General features: G+C 35.1%; 1 protein-coding gene across 26 annotated transcripts in view; it reads left to right on the plus strand.

The window, feature by feature from the left end:
- GPHN (gephyrin) overlaps positions 1–27,628 on the plus strand; it is a 675,135-nt gene that overhangs the window by 499,325 nt on the left and 148,182 nt on the right. For 15 of the 26 annotated variants that reach the window (XM_034937124.3, XM_034937127.3, XM_034937131.3 and 12 more), the window contains one exon: positions 17,275–17,317. In XM_034937124.3, coding sequence (XP_034793015.1) covers positions 17,275–17,317 — 43 coding nt within the window. Of the gene's footprint in view, positions 1–15,409; positions 15,473–17,274; positions 17,318–27,628 lie in introns of all 26 variants that reach the window. The other 11 variants (XM_034937122.3, XM_034937125.3, XM_034937129.3 and 8 more) reach the window with 1 other exon arrangement.

Here is a 27,628-nt window from a genome sequence, read left to right on the forward strand (position 1 = left end):
ACCATTCTGCACCCAGTATTGCCTGGAGTCATGAAAACCCAGCTTGCTGCTATTTTTTCTCTTTGGCAACTTGCTGCTATACCAACACTCAGCAATTAAATCTAATTCTGTTTGGGCTACCATGCTTAAATGTTCTTGTTGAGAATCATGGCATGAACTAATGCATGGCTCTAAAAAGGCTGCTGTTGTGTGTCTGCACTGAAGGAAAAATTCCGTAGCAATCTAGCCCCTTTGGATTTTATACTGAAGCTGTAGATTAATGGTGAACTTCTGTGTAATGCTTGACAAAGAAGGGAAATCCCTAGAAATGAAAGTGTGAACTGAGGTAAAAATGGTCTTCAGTCAGATGCTGCTAAATTAATCACTAGTAATCATCAGTTGTGGAGGTTAGGAGTCCCTTCACAGAATGCACTTGGGTGGAAGAGTAGGAAAGAGAAAAAAAGGATGCCAGTGAGACCTGAAAGAGATTATATGAGGAAATGTTGAGTCCATCTTCATTTGTGTGCTGTCTCAAACATTTAGTTCAGAGTCTGAAATACTTTTGGTCAAATTAGGACTGATTTTAATTGTCTTATTATACAATTTCACAGCCTCATCATCCAGCATAAAATATATCAAAAATGACTTAATTCCCTCATATCCATGACAATTCCAAACTGTTTTTAATAAACTTTATAATTGCCTCCAATATTTTAAAATTTATTAGGAACACTGGTTTGAAGTTTAAACAATCAGCATCCTTTATTAGTTCCATTAAGCATTCATCTTATTTTAATGTATACAATTTTTACTTGGTAGAAAATAAACCAGATGTTATTTTTCCAAGTGGAAAGAAATCTTTTTTCTTTCCTTTTACATTACAGTTTCACCTTGAAAATATAGGAAGCAAATGAATGGTCCCAAAATTTGGCATTTCTTTTTCTAAGTCATGTTTCTGGGCTATGAGTTACTGAATTTTGCTTAATTTATTAATGTAAATACAGTAATTGAACCACACAACTGTCAGTTCCTCCATCCTTTGATATGTGGGCTGATGAAATATAAATAAACAAAAAATGTTGTGTGACCAGCAGCTCTGGATCATCTAAATGACCTCCTTTAGTTCATTTCCCTTTCCACATATCAAGTTTATCTATAACTTCACCAATTTATTAGTTTTAGAGCCATGTAGCACAGTTCAAGAGTTCAAAGGGAAAGTCAAAATAATCTGGGGTCATTCATTCAACTTCAACTGCTACCATATGGCAAAGGTCTCTGTAGCCATTCTTACTATTACAGGTCAATGACAGTAGCATTTCTAAAGTGCTCTTGTGCATGTAAGTACCACTCCTTCGGTCAACCTATGTCACTGTGCTTTCACTTGCAATTATCTAACTTTCAGACATAACTGAACTCTATTTCTGATCTGAAATGTTCCCCAGCTAGAGTTATCTACCTGGCCTTTGCTTTATAGAGTCATATGTCCTGGTAGCTGCAAATTAATGATGAATGAAAAAGAGGGAGGGGTGATGGAAGAGAGAGAAGGGAGGGATGGAGAAAATAAAAAAGGGAGGAAGGAAACTAGACTCGTTTTTCATTCCTTTTTTACTTCAGCATTTAAAGGGTAGGTCACTTGTTCTAACTTTCCCATTGTAAGTAGTTGCAGAACATAAGCAGCAGTTTATAGAACAAAGGTGAGGTAGTAAAGGAAGTCATACTGTGTATGTGCTAGAGGGAATCATACTATGTCATTTGCTTTAAAAGCTGTGTCTGAAATCGCTTTGGCTTCCTTTTAAACATCCCACCTGCAAGGAGGAAATATTTGCAACTGCTCTTCAGATTAGTCGACCAGGCGTGGTGGCTCATGCCTGTAATCCCAGCACTTTGGGAGGCCAAGGCGGGCGGATCACGAAGTCAGGAGTTCGAGACCAGCCTGACCAACATGATGAAACCCCATCTCTACTAAAAATACACAAAAAAATTAGTTGGGTGTGGTGGTACGTGCCTGTAATCCCAGCTACTCAGGAGGCTGAGGCAGGAGAATTGCTTGAACCTGGGAGGTGGAGGTTGCAGTGAGCCGAGATCACTCCACTGCACTCCAGCAGGCGACAGAGTGAGACACCGTCTCAAAAAAAGAAAAAAGAAAAAAAAAAAAGATTAGTCATGATGTGGGTCAAAATACCTGTCTTTTCTCTTACACACATCTTTTTTTAAAATTTATTTATTTATTTATTTATTTATTTATTTAAGACAGGGTTTCTCTCTGTCACCCAGCCTGGAGTGCAGTGGCGCAGTCTTGGCTCACTGCAACCTCCGCCTTCTGGGCTCAAGCGATCCTCCCACCTCAGCTTCCCAGATAGCTGGGACTACAAGTGCATGCCCCCATGCCCAGCTAATTTTTTGTGTTTTTAGTAGAGACAGGGTTTTTGCCATGTTGCCCAGGCTGGTCTTGAACTTCTGGGTTCAAGCAATCCTCTCACCTCAGCCTCCCAAAGTGCTGGGATTACAGGTGTTAGCTACTGTACCCAGCCCTTTTTAAATTTTATAAGCTATACCTTTTGATTACTGCCTATTGACTTAAAAGACAGTTCCAGATCAGGGGTTATATTTGTGCTTTTACAGTCTGCTTTATGTTTTGAAGGTTGAAGTAAAAAATGTGAAGAGAAAAAAAATGCAAAAAGAAGAATAATCTAAGAATCCCTGTTCCATTACTTATTACCTCATTTACATTAACCCACTTTCTCACTGCAGTTTCCTACACTTTATTTTTTCTTGTGCTTCTTTTCCCTTTCCTTGTGTGTTTGTTTTTTTCATTAGAAATCACCTGTCTCTTTATTTCTAGTTATTTCTTTTCCTTTCCTTTTTCAATGAATAATAACCCATTTCAGCCACTGAGAAAGAGTATGAACCTTAATAATTGTTATTAATTTTTGTGTTACAGTGTGCTTCAAAGGAACAAAATGAGCTTGGCATAGCTGCTTTTATGTTCTGGTACACTGAGCCTAAATTCTAGGCAAGTAGCTCACAGGAATATAGGAGAGGTAATCTGGATGAAACTAACATAAATAAATTAGATACAATATTTCTAACTGTAAAAATTTTATGCATCATATAATGACCCTGTCAAAAGACTATTTATAAATAGAATATGCGTTTTTCAGCTTGAGTTAAAACATAACGTTAATGGGTCTAGGGTTACAGACTTGTGAATCTAGTTAGCTTCACAGTTGTTCTATGGTAGACTGTAAACTGATCCCAAATGTCTTAAGGTAGATGTGTATGCAGGGGAAGGACTGAGAAACAATGATTCACAGGGAATCTATACACAATTGAGTAAAACTGATTTGAACAGATAGTAAAATGGTCTGTCTATATTATACTAAAAGGTTTGAATTTTATAATTTTTTGATCAAATGGCATTTTCAATGAGAGTTTCTGGGGTTTTTTGTTTGTTTCGTTTCTGTTTTTGTTTTTTTAGACACCCAGGTTGGTGTGCAGTGGTGCAATCTCAGCTCACTGCAACCTCCACCTCCCAGGTTCAAGCGATTCTCCTGCCTCAGCCTCCCGAGTAGCTGAGATTATAGGCGCACACCACTGTATCTGGCTAATTTTTGTATTTTTAGTAGAGATGGGGTTTCACCATGTTGGCCAGCCTGGTCTTGAACTCCTGACCTCAGGTGATTTGCCCGCCTCGGCCTCCCAAAGTGCTGGGATTACAGACGTGAGCCACCACGCCCAGCCGTGTTTTTCTTTTAGATAACTTTTGTATTGTTTTTCATACATTCAGTAAAGAATATAAATAAGCAAAGAGAAAATTAAAATTACCCTTGAGCTCCTCCCATGTTAACTGCTAATAACTTTTATCAGAAGGAAATAATAAGGATGGTGAACTGAAGAAAAGAGAAGAGAAAGTAGGGAATTCTACAGATAATATAGAGTAAATCAAGAATAGGCCGGGCGCGGTGGCTCACGCCTGTAATCCCAGCACTCTGGGAGGCTGAGGAGGGTGGATCACGAGGTCAGGATATCGAGACCATCCTGGCCAACACGGTGAAACCCTGTCTCTACTAAAAAAATACAAAAAATTAGCCAGGTGTGGTGGCGGGCACCTGCAGTCCCAGTTACTCGGGAGGTTGAGGCAGAAGAGTGGCGTGAACCTGGGAGGCAGAGCTTGCAGTGAGCCGAGATCATGCCACTGCACTCTGGCCTGGGCAACAGAGCGAGACTCTGTCTCAGAAAAAAAAAAAAAAAAGAAAGAAAGAAAAAAAAAGAATAAAGAAACATATGTAAAACAAAGAATTACCAATTAAAAATTTCCTACATGGAAAATTTTTTTAAATTTTTCCAAGTAGGAATTTTTTAAAACATGTGGGATGTAAGAGTTGGAAAGCTCTAATGGATGAGTTTCTGCAGAGTTTGATACAATTATATTGCCCATATGATAACTGAGCGATGCAAGACACAGCAAAGCCACCTGAAGCAACCACAGGAAGGAAGCAAATTGGTCAATGGTGCAACTGTCTAGGACAGTGGTTAGAATTTAATAGCATTCTCAGTTCAATAAATACTTAGTGAAGGAAAAAATAATGAAAAAAATATATGGGTTGAAAACATTGGCATTGTTTGTTTTTAGGATAGTGTAAACGGGTATTTAGATGATATCAAATTCTAAATTTGAGAAATCCAAGCTAAAGTGTTTTGGGGTATTGAAAGCCTAATGTAAATGTCCTTTGGAAAATTAGTTTCTTTTTTTTATAGTTCCCATTATTTAATGAAATGTTTCAAATGTTATATATAGTAAACAACAGATAATATAACAAACACCCATTTGGTAACCATTTAGATTTAGCACATTTTAATGTTTTACTATGATTTATTCAGATCTTTTGATATATTTTTAGGAAACTGAACAATTGTGACAAAGCTCAAATTTCCTTTGCATAGAATTCTCATATAAGAACAAAACAGAATATTAAAGGCCTGGCACAGTGGCTTATGCGTGTAATCCCAACACTTTGGTAGGCCAAGGCAGGAGAATCACTTGAGTCCAAGAGTTTGTGACCAGCCTGGACAACATAGGGTGACCCCACCTCTACAAAAAAAAAAAAAAAATTATCTCAGGGGGATGTCACATGCCTATGGTCCCAAGCTACTCAGGAGGCTGAGGTGGGAGGATCACTTGAGCCCAGGAGGTTGAGGCTGCAATGAGCTATGATGGTACTACTGCACTGTAGCCTGGACAGTAGAGTGAGACCTTGCCTCAAAAAAAAAAAAAAAGAAGGAAAATTAGGATTGTGTTCTTTCCACATATGGGGCATATGTTGACCCGGCATTTGAATAATGCTATATTTCCCAGGATCCTTTTTACTCCTATTTCTCTCTTTCTGCTTATATTTATTTTCAATAACCTACTGGTTTATAGTATAACTTTAATGATTTTCAGTGTGTGCTACGAAGATAGAATACACAGACCCACTAAATATGTGTGTGTTGTGTGTATAAATACACAGATTATATAATATATATATATATATATGATCACTTCTGTTTGTTGTGCTCAGATTACAATAAAATAAACTGGTCAGAAGCAGGCAAGATGTCTCAAAACTACTCTGGCTAATCCTAACCAAACCACTGTGTCATACCTCTATACTAGAAATATATAGGAAATCAAAAGGAACCAAACTGGAATGCAAATGAAACAAAAATCACTAACAATGAACCAACGCACCTCCTGGCATTATTAATAACATTGTTCTGTCCCAAATGAAACTTCATATACTTTGGACATGGAGGTTAATGATTGCTAAAAAGAGAAAATCTTTATAATTAAGTTTTCTCTGGTTTGATGGTTATTCCATGTGATGCATCTTTCCATAAATTTTGAGAATGCCTCAACACTTATAGGGATAGATTTAACAGGAGAATACTAGCAAGTGTAGTAGCTATCATGGATCAATAGCATTATGATATAGCTTTAATGCAGAAATTTATTTATGGTAAAACTTCAATAAACAACAAAAATTGTATTCTGTCTTTTAAGAGATGCTTCATTGGCTTTTATGAAATAGCAGATTTTTTCCCAAAAGGTACTTTTGTATCCCACTTTGCTGGAACCCTAAGTCTGAACACCCTTGTGTCTTTTTATTACCAATCTTTGGCCTTTCTGACCAATTACAACAGTCTTCTTTGATGTGGAAGAGGTTACAAATATTTCCAGGCTAGGAGGGATTGGGGAGAGTAATTTCAGTCTGGATTTCAGTAGTTTGTATCATAGTCATTATAGCCATTATTATTGTCACTTTCATCATTACCAGAAAAACATGTATTTGTCCTTTATACAATGTTGGATATGATAACAAATGCTCTACATGCATTAGCTTATTTTAGTCTCACAATAATCCTATGAGGTGGAAACTCAACAAAACATTTGAGCCTTTGCACACCTTTAGCTGTTTCCTCAGTCTGGAAAGTTCTTCCCCATGATCTTCATCTGGCTGTCTCAAATCTTAACTAAAATGATACTTATTCAGAGAAGTCTTCCTTGCTTACTCTGTCTAAAATAGCTATACCTTATCACTACTTATTTTTTTATTCCATTACTGTATTTTATTTTCTTTATAGCACTAACCACTTTCTGAAACTATCTTATTTATGTACTTATTAGTTTAGGTGCTTATCATCTGTCTACTACTATCAGAATGTAAATTCCAAGACAGCAAGGTCTTTATCAATTTTGTTCATGTTTTACCTCCAGCACCTAGATAAGAGCCTGGCGATGGCTCTGGGCAACTGAGCTTAGCTCAACACATACTCTTTTTTATTATTATTGTTATTGTTAATTTCTTTTTTCCACATATTTGTTCAATAAATGAATAGTATTATCTTGATTTTTGTAGATGTGGAAACTAATACTTGAAATAATTTAGTCAAGGTTATTTAGCTAGCCTAACTTCCTATGTTTTTCCTGCTGAAAAGAGGATTCGCTACATACACAAGTCTCTAGCTTTAACCGATCTAATTAGTGCATGTCTCTGGACCTACAGGTATAGGGCTTATGTTAAGAAAAAAATTTACATACACCTGAAATAATCTGACCTATATTGCTCATCCTGAAAATGAGTTATATATTATATTATTAAACTATACTTGTTAACTGTTACTTGGTTAGATCATGAGAGGCTTGATTAACAACATAATGTACGCCATACATAGCTGTAATACTAGGCATCAGAATGCCTAGTTCTTATATATTTCTCGAAGAAACTTTTCTACACACTTTCTAAGCTCTTGCTACTTTACTAATGCAGTATAGACATATATTTGTACATCTTTCATGTGCCTTATGAATGCTAGTTAAGCATTTAGAAAAATAAAGTCACAACTTTTTCAATCAATACTAAAATATGATTTAGAAAGGAAAACAATACAGCCACACTGAAATGAGTAAAGCATTAGGGTTTTTTTAATGATCAAATAGGTGATAAGACATGACATTTAAGAATGAAAACTAAGAATATTAAATCTAATTAAAAACTCAGTATTTCAAACTTCATGCTTAATGAAAACAAATGTGACTTTCTTCCAGAAGTGTCACAAAATGCATAATAATTACAAATACTCAATAATTCAAGTTTTTATATTATTGACTGTATCTATTCCTTGGCCTCTATTTTTTAGAATTAATCAATATTTTCTGAAAACTTCCTGTTCACATACTCACCTAAATTAATCTTACTTGATCTTACTTTTGAGAACTGTCAAAATCACACACATGCAAAACAAAAAAAATCAACATTTCTTATTACAGGCCTAGAATATCATCCAAACAAAAGGATAATAGTAGGAACAACAATATAGTAATAGCTAACAATATATACTGTTAACTCTGAGCTACTCTCTAAGCAAGCACTTTACATGTATCTCTAAGCAAGCACTTTACATGTATTCTTATTTTCTTTACAAATATCTTATGAGATAGATGTTATTATTATCTTCACTTATACGTGAAGTTATGACTTATACAGTGTTATACAGCTAATAATGGTAGAGCCAAAATTCAAATCTAGACAGTTTGTTTCCAGAATACTACTCCCCAAAGTTCTTTTGTTATACCATTCTCCATCACCCCTACATTCAAATCCCTGTTCTCAGTGGTTCTCATCGCTAAGAGAAACAGTCAAGAGCAAAGAAGCAATGAAAATTCAAGTTGTGATTAGGAATGCAATGATTGTCATTGTTAGGTTAGAAAGGTGGAGTGATTGATAGTGTACAGATAATTAAGTTTGGAAGTCAAGAGAACCAAGTTCTATTACTACTTTACTGTATGACCGAAAACCAGTAATAATTCCTACCTTCTAACCTTTAGAATGAAGAGTAATTACTCTGTAAAATAATCAGTTATTCATCTTAAGATTGGGAAATAATGAATAATCTGAAATTCCTCTTAGCCAAAAATACTTCATTTAGCTTTATAATATGTTATATAATTTGGGTAGTAATTTTTCTTCATATTTATGATCAACATTAAAATTTTCAGAACAAGCACCAAACCAAAACGATTGTTGGTACCAAGAGGAGACCAGCCTGGGATTTGCAAAGTTTCCAGAGGTCACTGAACATGGTTCAACTTGGAATTAAAGCTTTATATAGGAAATGCATTAAGAACATTTAACATTGATGCTTAAATTCATATTTCCTTGAGTCATGGTGATAACCAGTTCTAAAGAATAGAAAGTGTGTTCTACATATTATAGTATTTTCTTTAAGAACAAATAAGGAACTCACCAAGTTACCTATAAAGAAGCATAAACAAGCTTTGATTTTCAGTGGTAATTATAATTAACTTCACCAGCTATATAACCTGACACACTTCCGACTTCTTTAAGAATGGGTCAATACTGAAAAGGAAGTATTTTTCACATTAACCTAGAACTTAGGAAAGCTCGGTGGAATTTAACAATGAAAATTTATATAACAGTGGGAAAACATTTAAGAATGGTCACCTGGAAAAGATTTATAAAATTGTTTTGCTTATAAATATTGTCTATTTGCCGGCATTCTCTTATGTTGTACATAGATTAAAAAAAAAACAGCAGCCCAGGCGCTGTGGCTCACGCCTGTAATCCCAGCACTTTGGGAGGCCAAGGCAGGCAGATCATGAGGTCAGGAGTTCGAGACCAGCCTGGGTAACACGGTGATACCCCATCTCTACTAAAAATACAAAAATTAGCCAGGTGTGGTGGCGCACACCTGTGGTCCCAGCTACTCGGGAGGCTGAGGCAGGAGAGTTGCTTGAACCTGAGAGGCGGAGGTTGCAGTGAGCCAAGATCATGCCACTCCACTCGAGCCTGGTGACAGAGCAAGACTCCATTTCGGGGAAAAAAAATACAAATAAAAAATAACATTGCTACTCTCTATCAGTGAGCAATAAATGACTGAAAATTCAAAGAATAAATGGTTATGGATACATACACACGTGTGTCTGTTTTTATGTGTGTATGTGTGTGTGTATGGAAGTTCACCTTTGATTAGAAGTTTTTAAATGTGATTACTGTTAAATGATTGGTCCATCTGAACCAATGGGAAAAGCGCAACTGAAGCAGAATTTTTTTTAACCCTGAGGATTTAATAACTTTTTTAAGCAACAGTGTTCCTTTTTTGTTTCTTGTTTCGGTCTATTAAATGGGCACTTGTTTAATTCAGTGACCAATTTTATATAATTTTCTTAAAAAAAAGGACACCTTTTATATCTGATTTGATAAAAGACAGCAAATAGAGGTGGGAAAGGTTTCATATAGCTATAATATTCTGCAGATAAAAGGAGGCTTGGAAATTATCTGGCTCAGAGACTTTTAACCTTTTTTCTGCCATGGACCCATGTGGTACTTGGTCAAAGCCTACAGATATTTTTTTCATAAAAATATTTTTAAGTGTATAAAATAAAATATATAACATTAGAAAACCAATTCAAATCATGATCAAAATAACTTTTAAAACAAACTGCAATATAATAATAAATGCCTATTTTTAAATGCATTAAATAACAAACTAGGAGCAGATCTAATAACTACTATAATTTGAAATCATTATAAACATAAAAAGATATTTATAACCATTGAAATAAGAGGTTCTGTTAATATTACTGTGATTTGTTGCCTGAGCTCATAATGAAAGAAGATAATAAATATTAATTAGATTTTTTAATATAAAGATTGTAATTTCATTTCTCTGTCCCAGTGAATGGACCTGTCTTTTACCCACAAGATTCTCTCAAGGGACCCATTGACCTGAGTTAAAACCCCTAGAAACATCCATATTTTGCAAATAAGAAAACCAAGACCCATAGAGAGGAGATAACTTTACTAAAATCATACAACACAGAATTAGATTAATCCTAGCAGAGCTAATCTCAGACCTTTACTCAGACTTTTTCTGTAGCTTTAGTCTAGAAGTTGGCAATTCATCTATTATTTGTCACTGATTCCTAGCATGATTTGTAGCAAATTCTTTATTCTTATTGTGCCTCAGATTCTACCTATATAAAATATATGTGACTTAAAATATTCATAAAGATAATAATAACAACTTCAATTTCTATTTTATTTTTACTTACAATAGTTTTCACTTTCACATACATTACCCTACTTAATTTTCCCCATATTATGGATGAGGAAATTAAAGCTCTAAGTGTTAAATGTCACATCCAAGGTTACACAGCTAGGAAGAGGAAAATCCAGTATTGGAAATCATACCATGGGACTCCAAAGGACATCCTCTTTATCATGCTGCCTTTCATGTCATAAAAAGCCAAAACTCTTTGAGTTCTTCAGTTGAATATGTGCTGTGATATCATAAATCTAATTAAGCACATAAGAGCTATTATTAAACTCAAGCCAAATACTTGCATCCTAATTTATTCCAAAAAGTGATGCATGAATGGAACCATGGGAAAAAACTTTTCTAGAACAATTATCCATTTGTGTTTAAGAAGTAAGAAGAGAAAGAAATAGAATGTAAGAGCCTAAGATTGTAGAGTTATTGGCTTAATGTTATTTAAATCAAACTTTTGCTTCTGTTTCTGGGTAGGTTAAAGAGGCAAGTAATCTGAGTAAACGGGTCCCTTTTTCTCCTTCCTCTTAATCTTATGAGTAGATGGTACTCAAAGAAGTTCATTCTTTCAGAGACTGATTACTCTTAAATAAGTTTAATAAGGTAGAAAAACTAAAGTCAAAATAAGCCATGATGCATCAAAAATTTCTATCATCTCTGTCATTACAGTGACCAGACCATGTAAGATATAAAACATCCTGCTCTCTTAGAAAATAAGGAATCTTCTTAACCTAACCTGAAACTCTTGGTATAGAAAACTGTTATTGGACTCCAAATGTCACTATTTGATTAACCTTAAGTAATATTAATTTCTAAATTCTTGAGATCATTCTGTGGGATACCCAGATATCTCTTAGCTATAATCTACATACTTCTCATATTATCTGTCAATACTATCATACCCAAATAAGTAAAACTTATTTGTAAGCTGATAAAACAGGTACAGGAATGGCTATGATCATACTTATACTATTAAAAATAAATTTTAGTCTGCTGAGATTGAAAAGAAAAATAATTACTACAAAATATTCAGATTTAGCAAATGTTTCCTCTGTACAAAGCAGTGTATTTAATGTAGTGGGAAATAAAAAGAGGATAAAGTCATGATCCTTTTCCTCTAAGAACCTGCAGTCTACTTGGGGACTCATATCAGTAATTGGAATATGAGTAACTATTAACTCATATTCTATATTATAAACTTCTATAAGTCCTATATTAGAATTTCAAATAAGATGCCGTAAGAATCTAGGCAAATCTAAACCTAGGTTGTAGTGTTGGTTGCACAGCCATATAACTTTATTAAAAGTCATCAAACTTTTAATACTTTTATACTTAAAATGAATGAGTTTTATGGTAGATAAATTATATCTCAACACTGCTAAAAGAGTTTAGAGAAAGAAGAAATTATTTCTGATTGAGGAACTTGGGAATTTTTTTTTAATGACTGGTGTAATCTAAGCTGGATCTTAAAGGACAAGTAGTATTTGCATCAGAAAATAAGCAACAGTGTATTCCAGAGAAAGGCAACAGCTTGTCTAAGGTCTAAAAGCTCAAGAATACAAGGCAGTTTCTAGAGGAGCTGGTTGAGACTTTGCTCCATGCCTTAGATTATATGGCTTGCATGCCTACCGTGCATATGGCCATATGGCTATGACATTTCCAAAATGTTCTGGCCTATCCCTACTGAGAAACATATAACTGTACATAGAATTTTCCACCTCTCTTTGGGTTAGAAACAAGAGCTTGCCTACATTATAATGTGGAGGGTGTGTAATCACAGAGTTATTTTACAGCTGTCAGTGGCACCACTGATCATAACAACTACTGACATTTATTTTCATTTTTATAGCTTAAAATCACTGATGAATGCATTATCTCTTTTGAGCCACAATCTTTATTTTTTTTCTGTGAGGAAACTGAGATTATGGGAGGGCCTAGAGCCTAAAATACCAAAGCCACATTAAAAGGAAAGTCAAGATATTCTGGCCTGCTAAGAGTAAAAAGAGGAAGAGAAAATGAGTACATGATCATTGAACAGTTTAGACATTGCTAACTAAATTGGGATGTACACATGAATCAAAGTTCATCTCGCACAAAAAGAATAAAATGGATAAAGTTAACTACTGTCACCAATAATATGAAAGCAAAGTTGAATTTTTTTCTGAAGAGCTGAAATAAGCCTATTATTGACAGGAATAGCCCATTTTAAATACCTTGTATTGATAACAGAGAAGAGTACTTAGGAAACAGTTTCTAAATAGCTTTTTTGTTGTTTGCTTTTTTAACAATGTAAAAAGATTAAAATTTAAATTGTGTCTTTCCAAAACAGAGGACTTCTCAGATTATATAAGTAAGCAGCTAAACAGAAACTTAATTTCTAATTTAAAATGTGATTAGTGGCCAGTAAAGTCATGTTTAAAATGGAAAGATAGTTTTCCTAATGTCCTTCAAAGAAGATGACTTATTTTGTTCTTGACTTTGACCCCATCTGACCAAGTGCTCAGAATTTTTCAATATGAGCCATACTGTATACCATTTACAAGAAAAGGAATACAAATTAGCCTGGTGAGCAGCAAAATAGGCAATTTTTTGAAATCGGATTTGTGTTAACCTGCAATCAAATGTAATTTCCATTTTAATACTTATACATTCTTATATTGTTACGAACCTATTCTTAACACGGGTTTTATTTTCTTTGTTTCTCTCCTCCCTCACTTCTGTGAAATACAGAAGGGAAAGGATGTTATTCACACATTTGTACCCCCACTAACTGGTGTTACAGTACATCTGGCTTCCACTGGAGAGCCCCTGACATCGCAGGGAACGGTGATCAAAATTCCACACACTAGCTTCAAGCTGGGGGCTCGTAGCTACTGCAGCATTGAAAGGGAATCTTTTCCTGGCTTCTTTAAAATAAGCATGGTGATGGGATGGTTTAAGGGAAGAACACCTCTCAAATCACATGACCACTGCTATGCTTTCGTGTGTCCTGCTTTCTTCATAACAGCTTGGCACTACATTCTTTCCCTGTATCTTAATGGGCTTGTGTGTGTACAAGTGGGGTGGAGGGTGGGGAGGTAAATGGATGGTTATACATTATGCATGCATCTTTCACTGTTAAAGCAATGTGCCTTCCCTTATATGTCACAAATTATGGTCACAGATTAAATCTTCTGTGTCTTGAGATATTGGGCCATCTCTCTCTTTTTGGTGTGAGACTCATGTGTTTGGGTGTGTTTTGATGTTTACACCCTCAATTGTTCTTCATGTTGCATTTAACGTAAGTTGAAATGTTCTCCCATAAGAGTTAGCTTTTCATGTTGGGCTGAAAAAGTCTTCATTTCTGTGTAGCAATTCATGTTATTATAACCTATGGCTTTCAATTGTACCTCCCATAATGAAGAGCTGACTTTAAACACTGTGCTATTCTTGTTATGACCTAAGCATAAGGTAAGTGATTTCTCTAACTGTATCTAAAGATTGTTGTTGTTTGTTAAAATTTCTTCAGCTTTTTTTAAGGCATTTTCACTTTTGTTCCTTACATTTATTATGTGCTCTCCCTTCTGTTTTTCTGTTTCACATCTTAAGATTTCCTAATGGACGATGTGATCTTCAGCAAAAATTATATTACACGTGTAAACACATGTTGAAATGAATTATTTGATGTCTCAAAACAATCTTGATTAGTAAATGAATATACCCTATGTTTTTATTAAGTCCTTCATGTTTTTTATTTTCTCCATTGACTTTAATATAATATGCTGTTCCTACATGTTATTTTAGTTTTGATTCCAGTTGAAAGGGGAATTATTTGTCAATACTGTAAAGTCAGATGTTAACTGAAGTAAAATAACATGATCCAATAGAATAAAGTAGAAGGTAATCAGATGCCATACCTTTTATTTGTAATCCCTGACAAATTTAACGTTAGGCCAAAATCTGTTTTATTTTGCTTTCCAGACTTTCCTTTTTTTCCCATTGAGTAAAGCCAGGGTAACATAAAGAAAAAAACGAGAAGCCATAAAACTTGAGACAGATCTGTGTTACCTTCTTTATAGTCCATAAGAACAGTAGTTGTTTCTCAAGTGTATCATTTCAAGTGTATGCCATTACATTGTGAGTTAAGTAAAATTTTCATTTTGAAATTGTATAAAATTAAGTACATATTATAAAGAGGACTAGTTTCATGGTGCAAGAGAAAAAGTTATTTGCTACATGCATAAATAATAAACAACATTTTTAAATTTTTATTTTCTTCAGTGGTGTATAGGTTGATTGATTGATTGATTTATACACACACACATACTCAAGATCACTAAAGGAATTCTTATAATCATTGATATTAAAGTGATTCTCCCCAAATCTGGTTCAAATAGCCAATGTAATATAAATGGGAAAGCATTGATTATACTGCTGTTGGCAATTTATGAACCTTGATAAACGCTCAGATTCAGGGAATTGAATTGTTTTCATCATCCAAATTTCTCCACCAAAGCTGTTTGAAATATGTAGTTCTAAACTGAGGTGCCACAAAGCAACACTTGGGTTTCTTTATTCAATTCATGTTATGAATGATTTTGGTTGTTAATTTTTTAAGTTACCTAGGGAACGGGAGAGGGTATTTTGTTGTTGTTTTGGTTTGGTTTGGGTTTTTTTGGTAAAGCCAACTAGTTCTTCACCACCATTTCCATTATATACATTAGAAAATGTATATAAGAGGCATTATATAAATCTGTTGGAACATTTTATGAGACAATTTGAACTACTCATCTGAACTGCTCTGTTCATTGTAAATCTCTTGTTTCTATCCATACACTAGCTCCACTCTAGATTGGAAGGGCTTAAAGATGAACTCTGGAGGAATAGAGGCTACGACTTAAGAGTAACTATTACTGATCAAAGGAGCCACTTTCCATTCGCAAACATTGCTTTGCGCTATGGGTTTGGGCTCCTTCTGTTTCTACATCTTGTTGAAGACTTTCTTGACTTCCATTTGACTTCTTTGAACTCTGTTTTTGTCTTTTAACATTTCCCCCTTTCTTTTCCTTCTCTCTCCCAGATTTTTCTCTCACTCTTCTAGCTTTCTCTTGTGTTCTTTGAATCACTTTTTGAAATGTAGTTTCTCTCTTTATTAAGCTTGTCTATTGTCTGTTAGTGTGTGTTTCTTTTCTTTAAGGCTGTAGTGGTATAGTTACACTTATGTTCATTCCATAGTATAGCAACTTGCTTATTTATTTTGCAGCAAGTTCATTAGTCATTCTTACCCTCTTGGTATGAATTTTTAATGAGAAATAGCAGAACATTCTGCATTTACATATTGTCCCCTTCTGTAATTCCATACTTTATTTTCCATTGTTTAGATTTACACCCTCAAACCTCTCTCTCTTACTTTTCTTTTCCTCATTCTTGTGTCTTCTTCCCTGTATTATTTTCTTTAAGCAGTCATTGATTTATTTCCCATTTGGTCCAGAATTGTACTTAAATAAGACTTCTGAGTAAAAGAATATAAGAATATTATCTTCAGACTAGCTTTTTCCTTCTAGTATGTTTAAAACTAGTTGAACAATCTGGGCCAAAAGAGAATAACTAACATTTGGAATTATTTTTCCTTTTTTTTTTTTTTGGTGTGTGTGTGTGTGTGTGTGTGTGTGTGTGTATTTTTTTCTTGTATGTATGTTTGTGACTTTTTTATTGCCGTTTTTTTAAACATTAACAATTGTTTTTTTCAGGGAAGGACAACCATAACCCACCCTAAGTTGCAACATTCCTTTCATAAGTTGTTTCATTATGATAGTAGATTGTGTTGAACTATAGAAATTAATTTGTTGTGTATATATCCATTTGTGGCAAGCTGCTGTGGAATGGGAAGCAGAGGTCTGGAGCTTAAATACAGTTTCTTTTGAAATTAACAACATGTTAATGACATGTACCATGCTCCTTGAATGTAACAGTTTTATCACATTTAAAAGAATGTTTCACATTGACTTAAACATTTGAGTCAAAGCATAAGGTTTTCTGATTGATAAATTCTATATACACCTAAGAACTGGTAAATAAATTTGTTCAATTTCATTGATTTTCAACAGAAGCATATTTCATAATCAATATTATAACTAGGATAAATTATGATAATCAGTAACAGGTTATCAGAATCAAATGTAAATGTTATATAAGGATCAATAAGTAACAGGTTATCAGAATCAAATGTAAATGTTATATAAGGATTTCTCTATTTTCCTCCCATTAATTTATATACATACTAAAAAATTACTATAATGGAATACTTAGGTACAACTTAATTACTTGAATTTTATTATTATTCTAGTCAAGAGATATACTAAATGCCTTACTATTAAGGGCCAATATGTACAACTAAATATTCAGTAACAAATTTCCATATACCGATTTTAAATACAAATGAATAAAAAATCACCTTTGGTTTATCTCTGTGTAATTTACAATATTGTACCCCAGATTTTTTTCTGGAAGTCAGTTCTTTCTTTAAGGAAAAGATAAAGAAAAAAGATGAAACAAGTATAACATTTTTACTAACATGTTATGACATCTGAAATACTAATATATAAAGCCTTTGCTCCTAGACCTCAGGAGCTTGCCCATTAAATATGCATATCTGCCTATTCATGCTATAAGCCCTAAATTACTGAGTTTATGCTCTTTCTACAGGTCCAGTCCAGGTGCAGCAGCAAGGAGAACATTCTCAGAGCCAGTAAGTATTTTACCATTTCTGGTGGGCTGCTGAACTAGAGCTTATAAAGCTAAAAATGATATTTTGGTGAAAAAAAAAGAAGAAAAGCAATGGGGAATATTTATGTGACAAATATGAATATTAGGGCTTTTACCTTCTAAAAATATTACCAGTATCAGTACATTAATAAATATTTCCCTTAATCTAATTGTTTTTGCAAGCTGACACCAGAACTTTGATACACTCCTAGGAGGGTAGGAATGAGCTCCTCTGTGACTCTGAACCTCTCTTTAATTGTTCCACTGACAAAAGTTATTTGAAAACAAACTAACTGAAAATAATAATAATAATATTGAAAATTCCTGAACAGAGGCTAATTCTGAAAAAAGAATATGTGGCTCCCAAGAGGGTACATCATACTCATTTTGTGAATATGAATTCCTGACATATAATAACTTCACAGGCAGCATGTTTTAGAACATAGAACCTTAAACCAAGAGTAAAGAATGCTCAATTTATTTATTGGTTTGATCACTAATAGCATTAACTCAGGAGTCATTTAACTCTGTATATCATTCATTTTTCTGTCTTATAAAAAGGAACTATAATAGGTTTTCCTTATCTGTACCTTTGAAATGATGTCACATTGAAAATCGTGTCTTTAAAGATTTGGGATCCTAAGAAAAAAGTGCTATATAAATGCTAATTGTTTTATTATTGTTCTCTATATCTTAATAGCTTAATGACATCATCCTATCTTCTTCCTGATCTTTATCAAGAGAAGTACAGGGGAATCATACTGAAATAGGCCTACTGATACTCATACCACTGGGAGTTTTAGCAAATTGAATGATTTCTATTTCTAGCAGGATGTCAGCATTATTTTTGTGTTATACTCCTGGTTATGCTTTATTACAGTGAAAGGATACAGATTAACATCAGCAAAGGCAAAAAGATACATAGGGCAGAGTCCAGGAGAAACCAGGTGCAAGCTTCCAGTTGCCCTCTCCCAGTGGAGCCATATGGACATTGCTTATTTCTCCCAGCAGCAATGTATGACAGCATGCATCAAGTATTGCCAACCAGGGAAGCTCACTGAGCCTTACTGTTCAGGGTTTTTATTGGGGTTGGGTCACATGGCCACGGAGTGCTCATGTGGCTGATCTTTATTTCACAATAAAAAAATAGAGACCTTCACAAAGGTAAAAATTCATGGGTTTTTTTTTTGTGTAAATTTTTCCATTTTTGTTTTGTAAATCTGTTATCTTAGCTCCAAACCCTTGGGCAAACACAATTATTGCTTGCCCAAGACCATTATATTGGCCAGGCGCAGTGGCTCACACCTCAAAAAAATAAATTCCTCTGAGCCCCTTTGAACCTCCAATTTAGGGTATGGGGAGTGTTTCCAATTGTTACAGTGAGATAAATCTCGCATTAGATTGAACTTTGATTTCTTTTCTTTGAGCTCCCTAGTTGCCAACTTTATTTTGTGTCCTAGGAGTAAGGAATCCTTTTTAGGACTCCTTTGATAATCTAACTAAATTTGAAAATGCATTTATCCTTGGTAAAAATCTGTCTTATTACCAATAACACTACTATTTGTCTCTGTCTGTCCTTGTCATTTTTTGTTGTATCTCTGTAAGGGGTACGTTCATAAGGAAAAACATAGACATAGGCCTCAGTAAGTATTTTGCAAGCTGGCCCTGAAAACCAAGTTTCAGGTTTCTTGTAAGACTGGTGTCCTTTAGATAAACTTTACCCTGGTCATTGATCAACCTATGAGAACCTTCCTTGTTCTCTTTCTGTTTTGTTAGTGAGAGTCTTGCTATGGAAGAATTATAATAGGCACCCTGAGGAATTTTTGATATGAACAAAATTGTTTATTTAAAAGGAGCCTGAGAATAAAAAGGAAACAAAATTGCAAACAACTAATGAGCTAGTTTTTTATTGGTTTGAGGAAATATCCCAAATAAATTGAGATTCCAAAAGTACTTCCATAAGAAATTCCTTGGCCAAGGCAAAATAAAATGTAATAAACTTAAAATAATGCCTCTTTTATATCCCTCAAAACCAAATCTTGGCCCTAATTAAGAAGATACCTGGGTCTCACTGGCTATAGCAGGCAATGAGTTCGCAACTTTTCTGAAATTGCCATGCCATTATATGACTTAACCAAGTCCTTAGAAACTGAACCTCTTTCGTGGCCACCAAATGTGAACAAGCTCTCACAACCCCTTGCCTTGCTATATCCATCAACCCCAAATGATTACATCATGATCTTTATCCAATCTTAATGAAGCTCCTATATTGAAAGATCTACTTTGGACCAAACTTCAAAATCTCATAAATATCCTGACTTTCCTTTCTGTGACTCTGACTCTAAGACTAAGTCTTTGTTGAAGTGACATTTTTCCTTTCTAGAGTCAAACTCCCTATATTAAAATCTCAATTTCTCTACTTATTAGCTGTGTGAACTTGAACAAGTGCTCAGTATCTCTATGCCTCACTTTCCTGATCTGTAAAATGTGGTAATAACTTGTTCAGAAAGGGCAGAAATTGTAAAGAATAAAATAAATAAATTTTAAAATGTGGTAATAAGATGGTCTGCCTTATAGATTGTTACAAGGATTAAATAGTATAATGCTAGGTACATAATAATCACTCAGTAAATGTTAGCTGATATTATTGTTACTATTACTACTAATACTACCAATTACCATTATTTTCTTGATAATGATGATGATAATAAAATAGGTTACTTTTTATTGAACGTTACTATGTATTAAATACTTTTCTACATGGTTCATCCCACTTAATCCTCACACACAACAACAAATCCTGTGAGTAAAATTCTATTAATTTCTACATTAAATAGATAAGGAAATTAAAGATTCCAGAGTTAAATAAGTTGCTTGTGTATATGGTAAATGGTATATGAGTTGAAGCCAGTATTTCAGACCTTGATTTTATAGCCCACATTTTTAACCAACATGCTGTGCTACCTAATTAATTTCAATAAGGCCTTCAAAACCCGATTCAATATTGTGCAAAATATCTAAGCAATAGGTAAGAATAGAAATTGATATCTGGTATATCTGTGGGTACTTATAAACAAATATCTGATTATCAGTGCCAAAATTGTTTTATTACCACATGTGTTATCAAGATGATATGACACTATTGTCGTCTGTCATCTTTCCACCTATAATTCATTTCCGTCAACCACTTTATTTTTAATAAAGCAAACTTTTGTTATTTTTACAAATAACTGGTTTTATGCAAGAAATCAAGTAAAATAAAAAAATTTTACAGATGAGAATTTATATTTCAGCACTGCAGGACAGCGTTTTAATTGCTTTCTTTCTCCCCTACCCCGAGACAAAGTCTTGCTCTGTCACCCAGGATGGAATGCAGTGGCACGATCTCTGCTCACTGCAACCTCCACCTCCCAGGTTCAAGTGATTCTCCTGCCTCAGCCTCCTGAGTAGCTGGGACTACAGGCTTGTGCCACCATGCCCAGCTAATTTTTGTATTTTTAGTAGAGACAGGGTTTCACTATGTTGCCCAGGCTGGTCTTGAACTCCTGACCTCGTGATCAGCTGCCTCAGCCTCCCAAAGTGCTAAGATTACAGGCATGAGCCACGGTGCCCAGCCTTAATTGTTTTCTTAATGTACTTTGTTCAGCCTGTGTTTTATCGGACAAGTGGTACATTTTCCTGGGATTAACTTTTCTAGATTTTTTAGTATATTTTAATGGAATTCAGAATTTTTATTGATATATAATATTTGTACATATTTATGGAGTACAGGTGATATCTTGATACATGCATAGAATTTGTAATGATCAAGTCAGGGTATTTGGGATATCCATCACCTCTTGAGCATTTATCATTTCTTCATGTTGGGAACATTTCAAATCCTATATTCTAGTTATTTTGAAATATACAATACATTGATGTTAACTATAGTCACCCTACTGTACTATCAAATATTAGAACTTATTCATTCTATATAACCGTATGTTTGTACCTTTTAGCCAACTTTTCTTTATCCCCCACACCATCCTTCCCAGCCTCTGATAATATCACTCTGCTCACTGCCTCAATGAGGTCAACTTTTTTAACTCCCACAGATTAATGAGAACTTGCAACATCTGTCATTCTGTGCCTATCTTACCTTCACTTAACATGCCTTCCAGTTCCATCTGTGTTGCTGCAAATGACAGAATTTCTACTATTTTAAATAGTAGTCCATTGTGTGTATATACCACATTTTCTTTATCCAGTTATTTATTGATGGACACAGTTTAATTCTGTATTTTGGCTATGGTGAACAGTGCTTCAGTAATCATGGGGGTACAGGCATCTCTTTGATATGCTGATTTCCTTTCCTTTGGATATATACCAATATAGCAGAACTGCTGAGTTATATGGTAGTTCTATTTGTAGTTTTTTGAGGGAGTCCATAGTGTTTTTTATAATGTCTTACTAATTTACATTCCCACCAACAGTGTATAAGAGTTCCCTTTTCTCCACATCCTTACCAGTATGTGTTAGTTTTTGTTTTTTTATAGTAGCCATTCTAACTGGAGCCGGATTATATTTCATTATGGTTTTGATTTGCATTTCTCTGATGATTAGTGATTTGGGGCATTTTTTCATATACCTATTGGCCATAGGTATGTCCTCTTTTGAGAGATGTCTATTCAGCTAATTTGATTACTTTTTAATGGAATTACTTGGGTTTTTGCTGTTTAGTTGTTTGAATTCCTTGTATGTTGTGGATATTAGTCCCTTGTCTGATGAACAGTTTGCAAGTATTTTCTCCCATGTTGCAGGTTGACTCTACTCTGTTGATTCTTTCTTTTGCTGTGCAGAAGCTTTTCAGTTTGATATAGTCTCATTTGTCTGTTTTTCTTTTGTTGTCTGTACTTTTGAAGTCTTAGCCAAAAAATATTTGCCTATACCAGTGTCCTAAAGTGTTTCTTCTGTGTTTTCATCTAGCAGTTTTATAGTTTTCGTTCTTATGTTTAAGTATTTAATCCATTTTCAGGTGATTTTTGTATATAATAAAAGATAGGCATCTAATTTCATTTTTCTGCATATGGCTATCCAATTTTCCCAGCACCATTTACTGAGGAAGACACCTTTTCTCTGATGCATGTTCCTGATGCCTTTGTCAAAAGTTAGTTGGTTCCCTATTCTGTTTCATTGATCTATATGTCTGGCTTTATACAAATACCATGCTGTTTTGCGTACTACAGCTTTGTAGCTGCTATTGTTACAATTACTACTAGTACTACTAGTACTACTAGTATTACTATGATTAGTATACTGGTGGTACTTCTGGTATTATCATTATTCTTTTTTTTTTTTTTTTTGAGATGGAATTCTGCTCTTGTTGCCCAGGCTGGTGTGCAATGGCACAATCTTGGCTCACTGCAACCTCTACTTCCCGGATTCAAGTGATTCTCCTGCCTCAGCCTCCCAAGTAGCTGGGATTACAGGCATGCGCCACCACACCCAGCTAATTTCGTATTTTTAGTAGAGATGGGATTTCACCATGTTGGCCAGGCTGGTCTTGAACTCCTGACCTCAGGTGATCCACCCGCCTCAGCCTCCCAAAGTGCTGGGATTACAGGCGTGAGCCACTGCGCCCAGCCTTATCATTATTTTTTAGCGTAAAGGCACTGTCTTAAAAGATCTACTCTTTTAGTGAAGATACATTAACTAGTTGGAATAACAAATTAAGCTTTAAAATACACTAGTCTTACGTAAATTTATCAGATAATTTGGCTGCCACCTCTGAGAGCAGAGTTTTAAGAAAATGGATGCATTTAGGACTATGATTAGGGTATAAGAGGAAGGGAAAGCCTAAAGGAAGGCATGTCAAGCTTGGGTACCTTTATAAATCACTCCCTCCTTAATGAAGTAATTATCTTTCTTGGCACTTCTGTCTCCTAGTGTTCCTTTTAAACTATCTGTTTGCATTTTCTCCAGCTTCTTTGGTAGCTCTTTTTTTTTTTTTTTTTTTTTTTGGCCCAGTCATTAATTATCAGTATTATTCAGACTTCTCTCATAGATCTTCCATTCACACTCTATATTATGCATGAGCAAGACCATCTATTAACAAGTCTTTCAAGTAAACCAAATCTATAACTCCAATCCATATCTTCTTCCTAAACTTCAGATTTTTTTTCCAATTGTCTGTTGTAGATCTTTTCTTAAATATTACACAAGTATCTCATACTCAACATGACTAAAACTAAATTTATCATCTTAATCTACTCTTCTTCCATATTTCAAGGAGTAACATCACTAGCCACTGATTTGTCCAAACCAGAAATCTTTAGTGTTTTTTATTCCTCATCCTACAAGCATTTTTATCATTCTAAAATACAAATCTAAACCTATCATACTCCTTTAATAACATTAACCCTTTAATGGCTCCTTATTATTCTTGTGTAAAGGCCCAACTCCTTAAAATTGCTTACCAATGGCTTCTGCTTATCTCTAGTTTTACCTGGAATTCAGTGCACCAGCCATATGAACATTTCAATTTGCAAATAGTTCCCTCTTTCCCAAAATGCTGATTTCTCATTTCTTCCAAAACCTGGATAACTCCTACTTATCCTACAGTTCTTTCAGGAAGCCTTCTATCACCTCCCAAATCTGAGCAAAGTGCCCCTCACAAGTTCTTTTCTAGTATACTGTAGTTTCCCTACTTTATTGCAAGAGTATTTACAGTGCAGTGCTTTTCTGTCTTCTCCACTGTCCCCTCTACTCCACCCTAAGCATCTTGCAAGACCTCATCTATCTTGTTCCCTGATACCATGACCAGAATCTATCACCATGACTCTCTCTCAATAAGAGTTGATTGGATGACTGCATAAATAAATGAGAGGAAGACCTTAAGCAGACAGAGCAAGCAAAAGACAGCAGAATTGCTAAATAAGAAACCAGTATGGGAACAGAAAAGGAAAACAATGAACATTAGCAAAAACTCTAATATATTTATTGAAAATACTGGGGGTTTTGTTTGTTTGTTTGTTTGTTTGTTTGTTTTAACTGCTCCTTCTCTTCAAATTATCTCATGTATCCACTTTGGCCCTTATCCCTTCATTCATTCTCACTACTGCCACCCAGGTTCTCGACTTAGTACTACCTCTTGCCTGGAGTATAAGTCAGACTTTTCAGTCTTATACCCCTTGATTTGTCATAGATGGATAGGTCTTCTGGTTAGTTTTCTTGCATCTTACTATTAAGAAACATGAATTTTTATCTTTTTTATTATTCCCAGGAAAGAGGATTTTGAAATAATCCTTGGAGAAGTATGTTAATTTCTTATGCCTCCTATTTTTAGAAAAAAAATTTCTATTTATCTCTTGCTGCAACCTAATCCCTTATCATCTTGATTGGCATTCACTGGATCTGACAATAGCTGCTTACCATCACTTAGATTACCTTTCTTTATATAACTAAGGATAATTAGCAATTGACTTCCATAAATATTTATTGAGGTACTATTTATAAGCACTATTTTTCTCGACTTTTTAATCTAGTCTAAGTAAACCAACTTATTCAATTTTCCTTGCTATATCCTTATGTAGTTTATTTACTAGGTTCTCGAAATTTAAAAAGAAAAAAAATATTTTAGAGATTGTATCTCACTATGTTGCCCAGACTGGATTTGAACTCCTGGGCTCAAGCAATCCTCCTGCCTCAATCTCCTGAGTAGCCGTCATGCCTGGCTTTCAAATATAATTTTTTTATTTGTGAAACCTATATTCCCAAAGTACTATTCGCTATTCAATTTAAATTTTGTCTTATTTTTCTCGGTTATCACCTTTTTATTTTATATGAAAAGTTGCATCATTCATTACTTTGAGTCAGGCTTTTTACCTTCCTCGTTGTCAACATTGTAGCAGGTATTGCTAAGAAACATTAAGTTAATAGATAGGAAGCCCCAACCCTCATATCCTCATAGAGACACCAACTTAAAAGCAATATATGGTCATAATAGCTTCATGAAAACTCCAGAAAAAAGGTTGTTGCAATACCCCCAAGCTGGCACAAAGCCAAGAATAGCCACATTGAAATGGATAAGAACTGTTTTACTTTACCTGTGATAGTCCCTCCTCCAAGTCAGCATAGCTTAGCATGATAAAGAGAAAACACCCTACTCATGGTTTCTTTCTGTGGGGGAAGAGTGGAAACATACATCCAATATTCTAGCTTTTCAGAGGACTGCCCAAATAACTGCCTTCTATCTCACTGCATTGATGGAACTACCACAGTTTGAATGCCTGAGGGCTACTGAAAGCCAGGGAGAGTGGAGGCAGCTTGCTGTAGTACCACAGGGCCTACAGTGCCACACACAGGCACCAGCACCTCTCAGTGCAATCTGGAGAAAGTGCCCAATTCTTGACTTTTCACTCAGGAGGGAGAGAGAAGAGTGGAACATGCATTAGGTGTTCTGACTTTTTGGAGGGCTACCAAGAGAATGGTTTCTCTGTTGCCTCACTGGGGTGGTAACAGAGAGCTGGTGTACTTTGGATGTCTGCGGGCCACTGAGAATAAGGAACAGTGATGGCTTGCTACAGCAGCACCACAGAGCCTCCAGTGCTGCAGACAGACACCATTGAGAGCAAGAGATTGCAAGCTCCTGACAGAGAAACCTGCAAACCTCTCTAATTGGGAAATTACATACACAGACCCAGAGAAGTCACATTCCCCCGCTTTCAGAAAGGTTTCAGAGGCCGCCTCAGAACTTCTAGCCAGGTTGATTGGTGAGAGTGTCCCCTATATAAGGCCAGTCTGTAAAGATTGGGAGACATGGCTGTTTCTCAAATGACTAAAACTCAGCAAAAAATCACAAAGCACACCAAGAAATCAGGATACATGCCCAATCAAAAGATCAAAGTAATTATCTAGAAACCAACCTGAAAGAAACAGAGATTTATGATTACCTGGCAAATAATTCAAAATAATTACCTTTAAAAAGGTCACTGATCTAAAAGAGAACACAAATGGACAACTAAACAAAATCAGGAAACCAATGAATGGACAAAATGAAGATTTCAACACAAAGTTAGAAACTATTAAAAAAGAACCAAAGAGAAATTCTGGAGCCAAAGGATACAATAACTGAATTGAAAAACTCACTAGAGGGGTTCAACAATTACTTGACCAATCAGAAGAGATCAACAGCAAAATTGGAAGACAGGTCATTTGAAATTATTGTTGGAGGAGCAAAAAGAAAAAAAAGAAACAGAAAAGTAAAGCAAAGAAAGCCAAAGAGGCCAGGAGTGGTGGTTCACACCTGTAATCCCAACACTTTGGGAGGCCAAGGCAGGCGGATCACTTGAGTCCAGGGATTCGAGACTAGCCTGGCCAACATGGTGAAACCCCATCTCTACTAAAAACAAAAAAAGTAGCCAGGCCTGGTGGTGCACACCTGTAATCCCAGCTACTCAGGAGGCTGAGGCAAAAGAATCGCTTGAACCCAGGAGGTGGAAGTTTCAGTGAGCCAAGATTACACCACTGCACTCCACCCTAGGCAACAGAGTGAGACCCTGACTCAAAAAAAAAAAAAAAAGAATGCCAAAAAGATTTATAAAATGCCATTTTGTGGACCAGTGTATACATTATGAGAGTTCCAGGAGAAAAGGGACACCAAACTTATTTGAAGAAATAATGGTCAAAAACTTCCCAAATTTGATGAAAGAAATGTACATCCAGACACTTGAAGTTCAAAGGATATAACTAAGGTGAATCCAAAGAGGCCCACACTAAGACATGTTATAATGAAACTGTCAAAAATCAAGGGCAAAGAGAAAATTTGAAAGGAGCAAGAGAAAAGTAACTCATCATGTACAATGAAGTTCCCATAAGAATGTCATTGGATAAACCTTACAGGTCAGAAGGGAGCAGTACGTTATATTCAAAGTGCTGAAGGAACAAAATCTGCCAGTGAGGAATACTGCATCCAGCAAAACTGTCCTTTCAAAAATGAAAAAAGAAAGACTTTCCCAGGCAAACAAAACCTAAGGGAGTTCATCACAACTAGACCTGGCTTACAAGAAATGCTAAAGAGAGTCCTGCAAGTTGACATGAAAGGACTCTAGACAACAACATGAAAGTTTATGAAAAACACAAAGCTCACTCGTAAAGGAAAATATATATGTATATACAAATTCAGAATACTATATTACTATAATGGTGGCATGTAAATCACATGTAACACTATGGGGATGGAAAATGTAAAAGAGTAGACTTATATGATTGATAGATTGTTCTGTTTCATGTAAGTCTCATGGTAATTACAAAGAAA

Source organism: Pan paniscus, chromosome 15 (assembly GCF_029289425.2).
Source record: "Pan paniscus chromosome 15, NHGRI_mPanPan1-v2.0_pri, whole genome shotgun sequence".
In the NCBI taxonomy this organism is placed as follows: domain Eukaryota; kingdom Metazoa; phylum Chordata; class Mammalia; order Primates; family Hominidae; genus Pan; species Pan paniscus.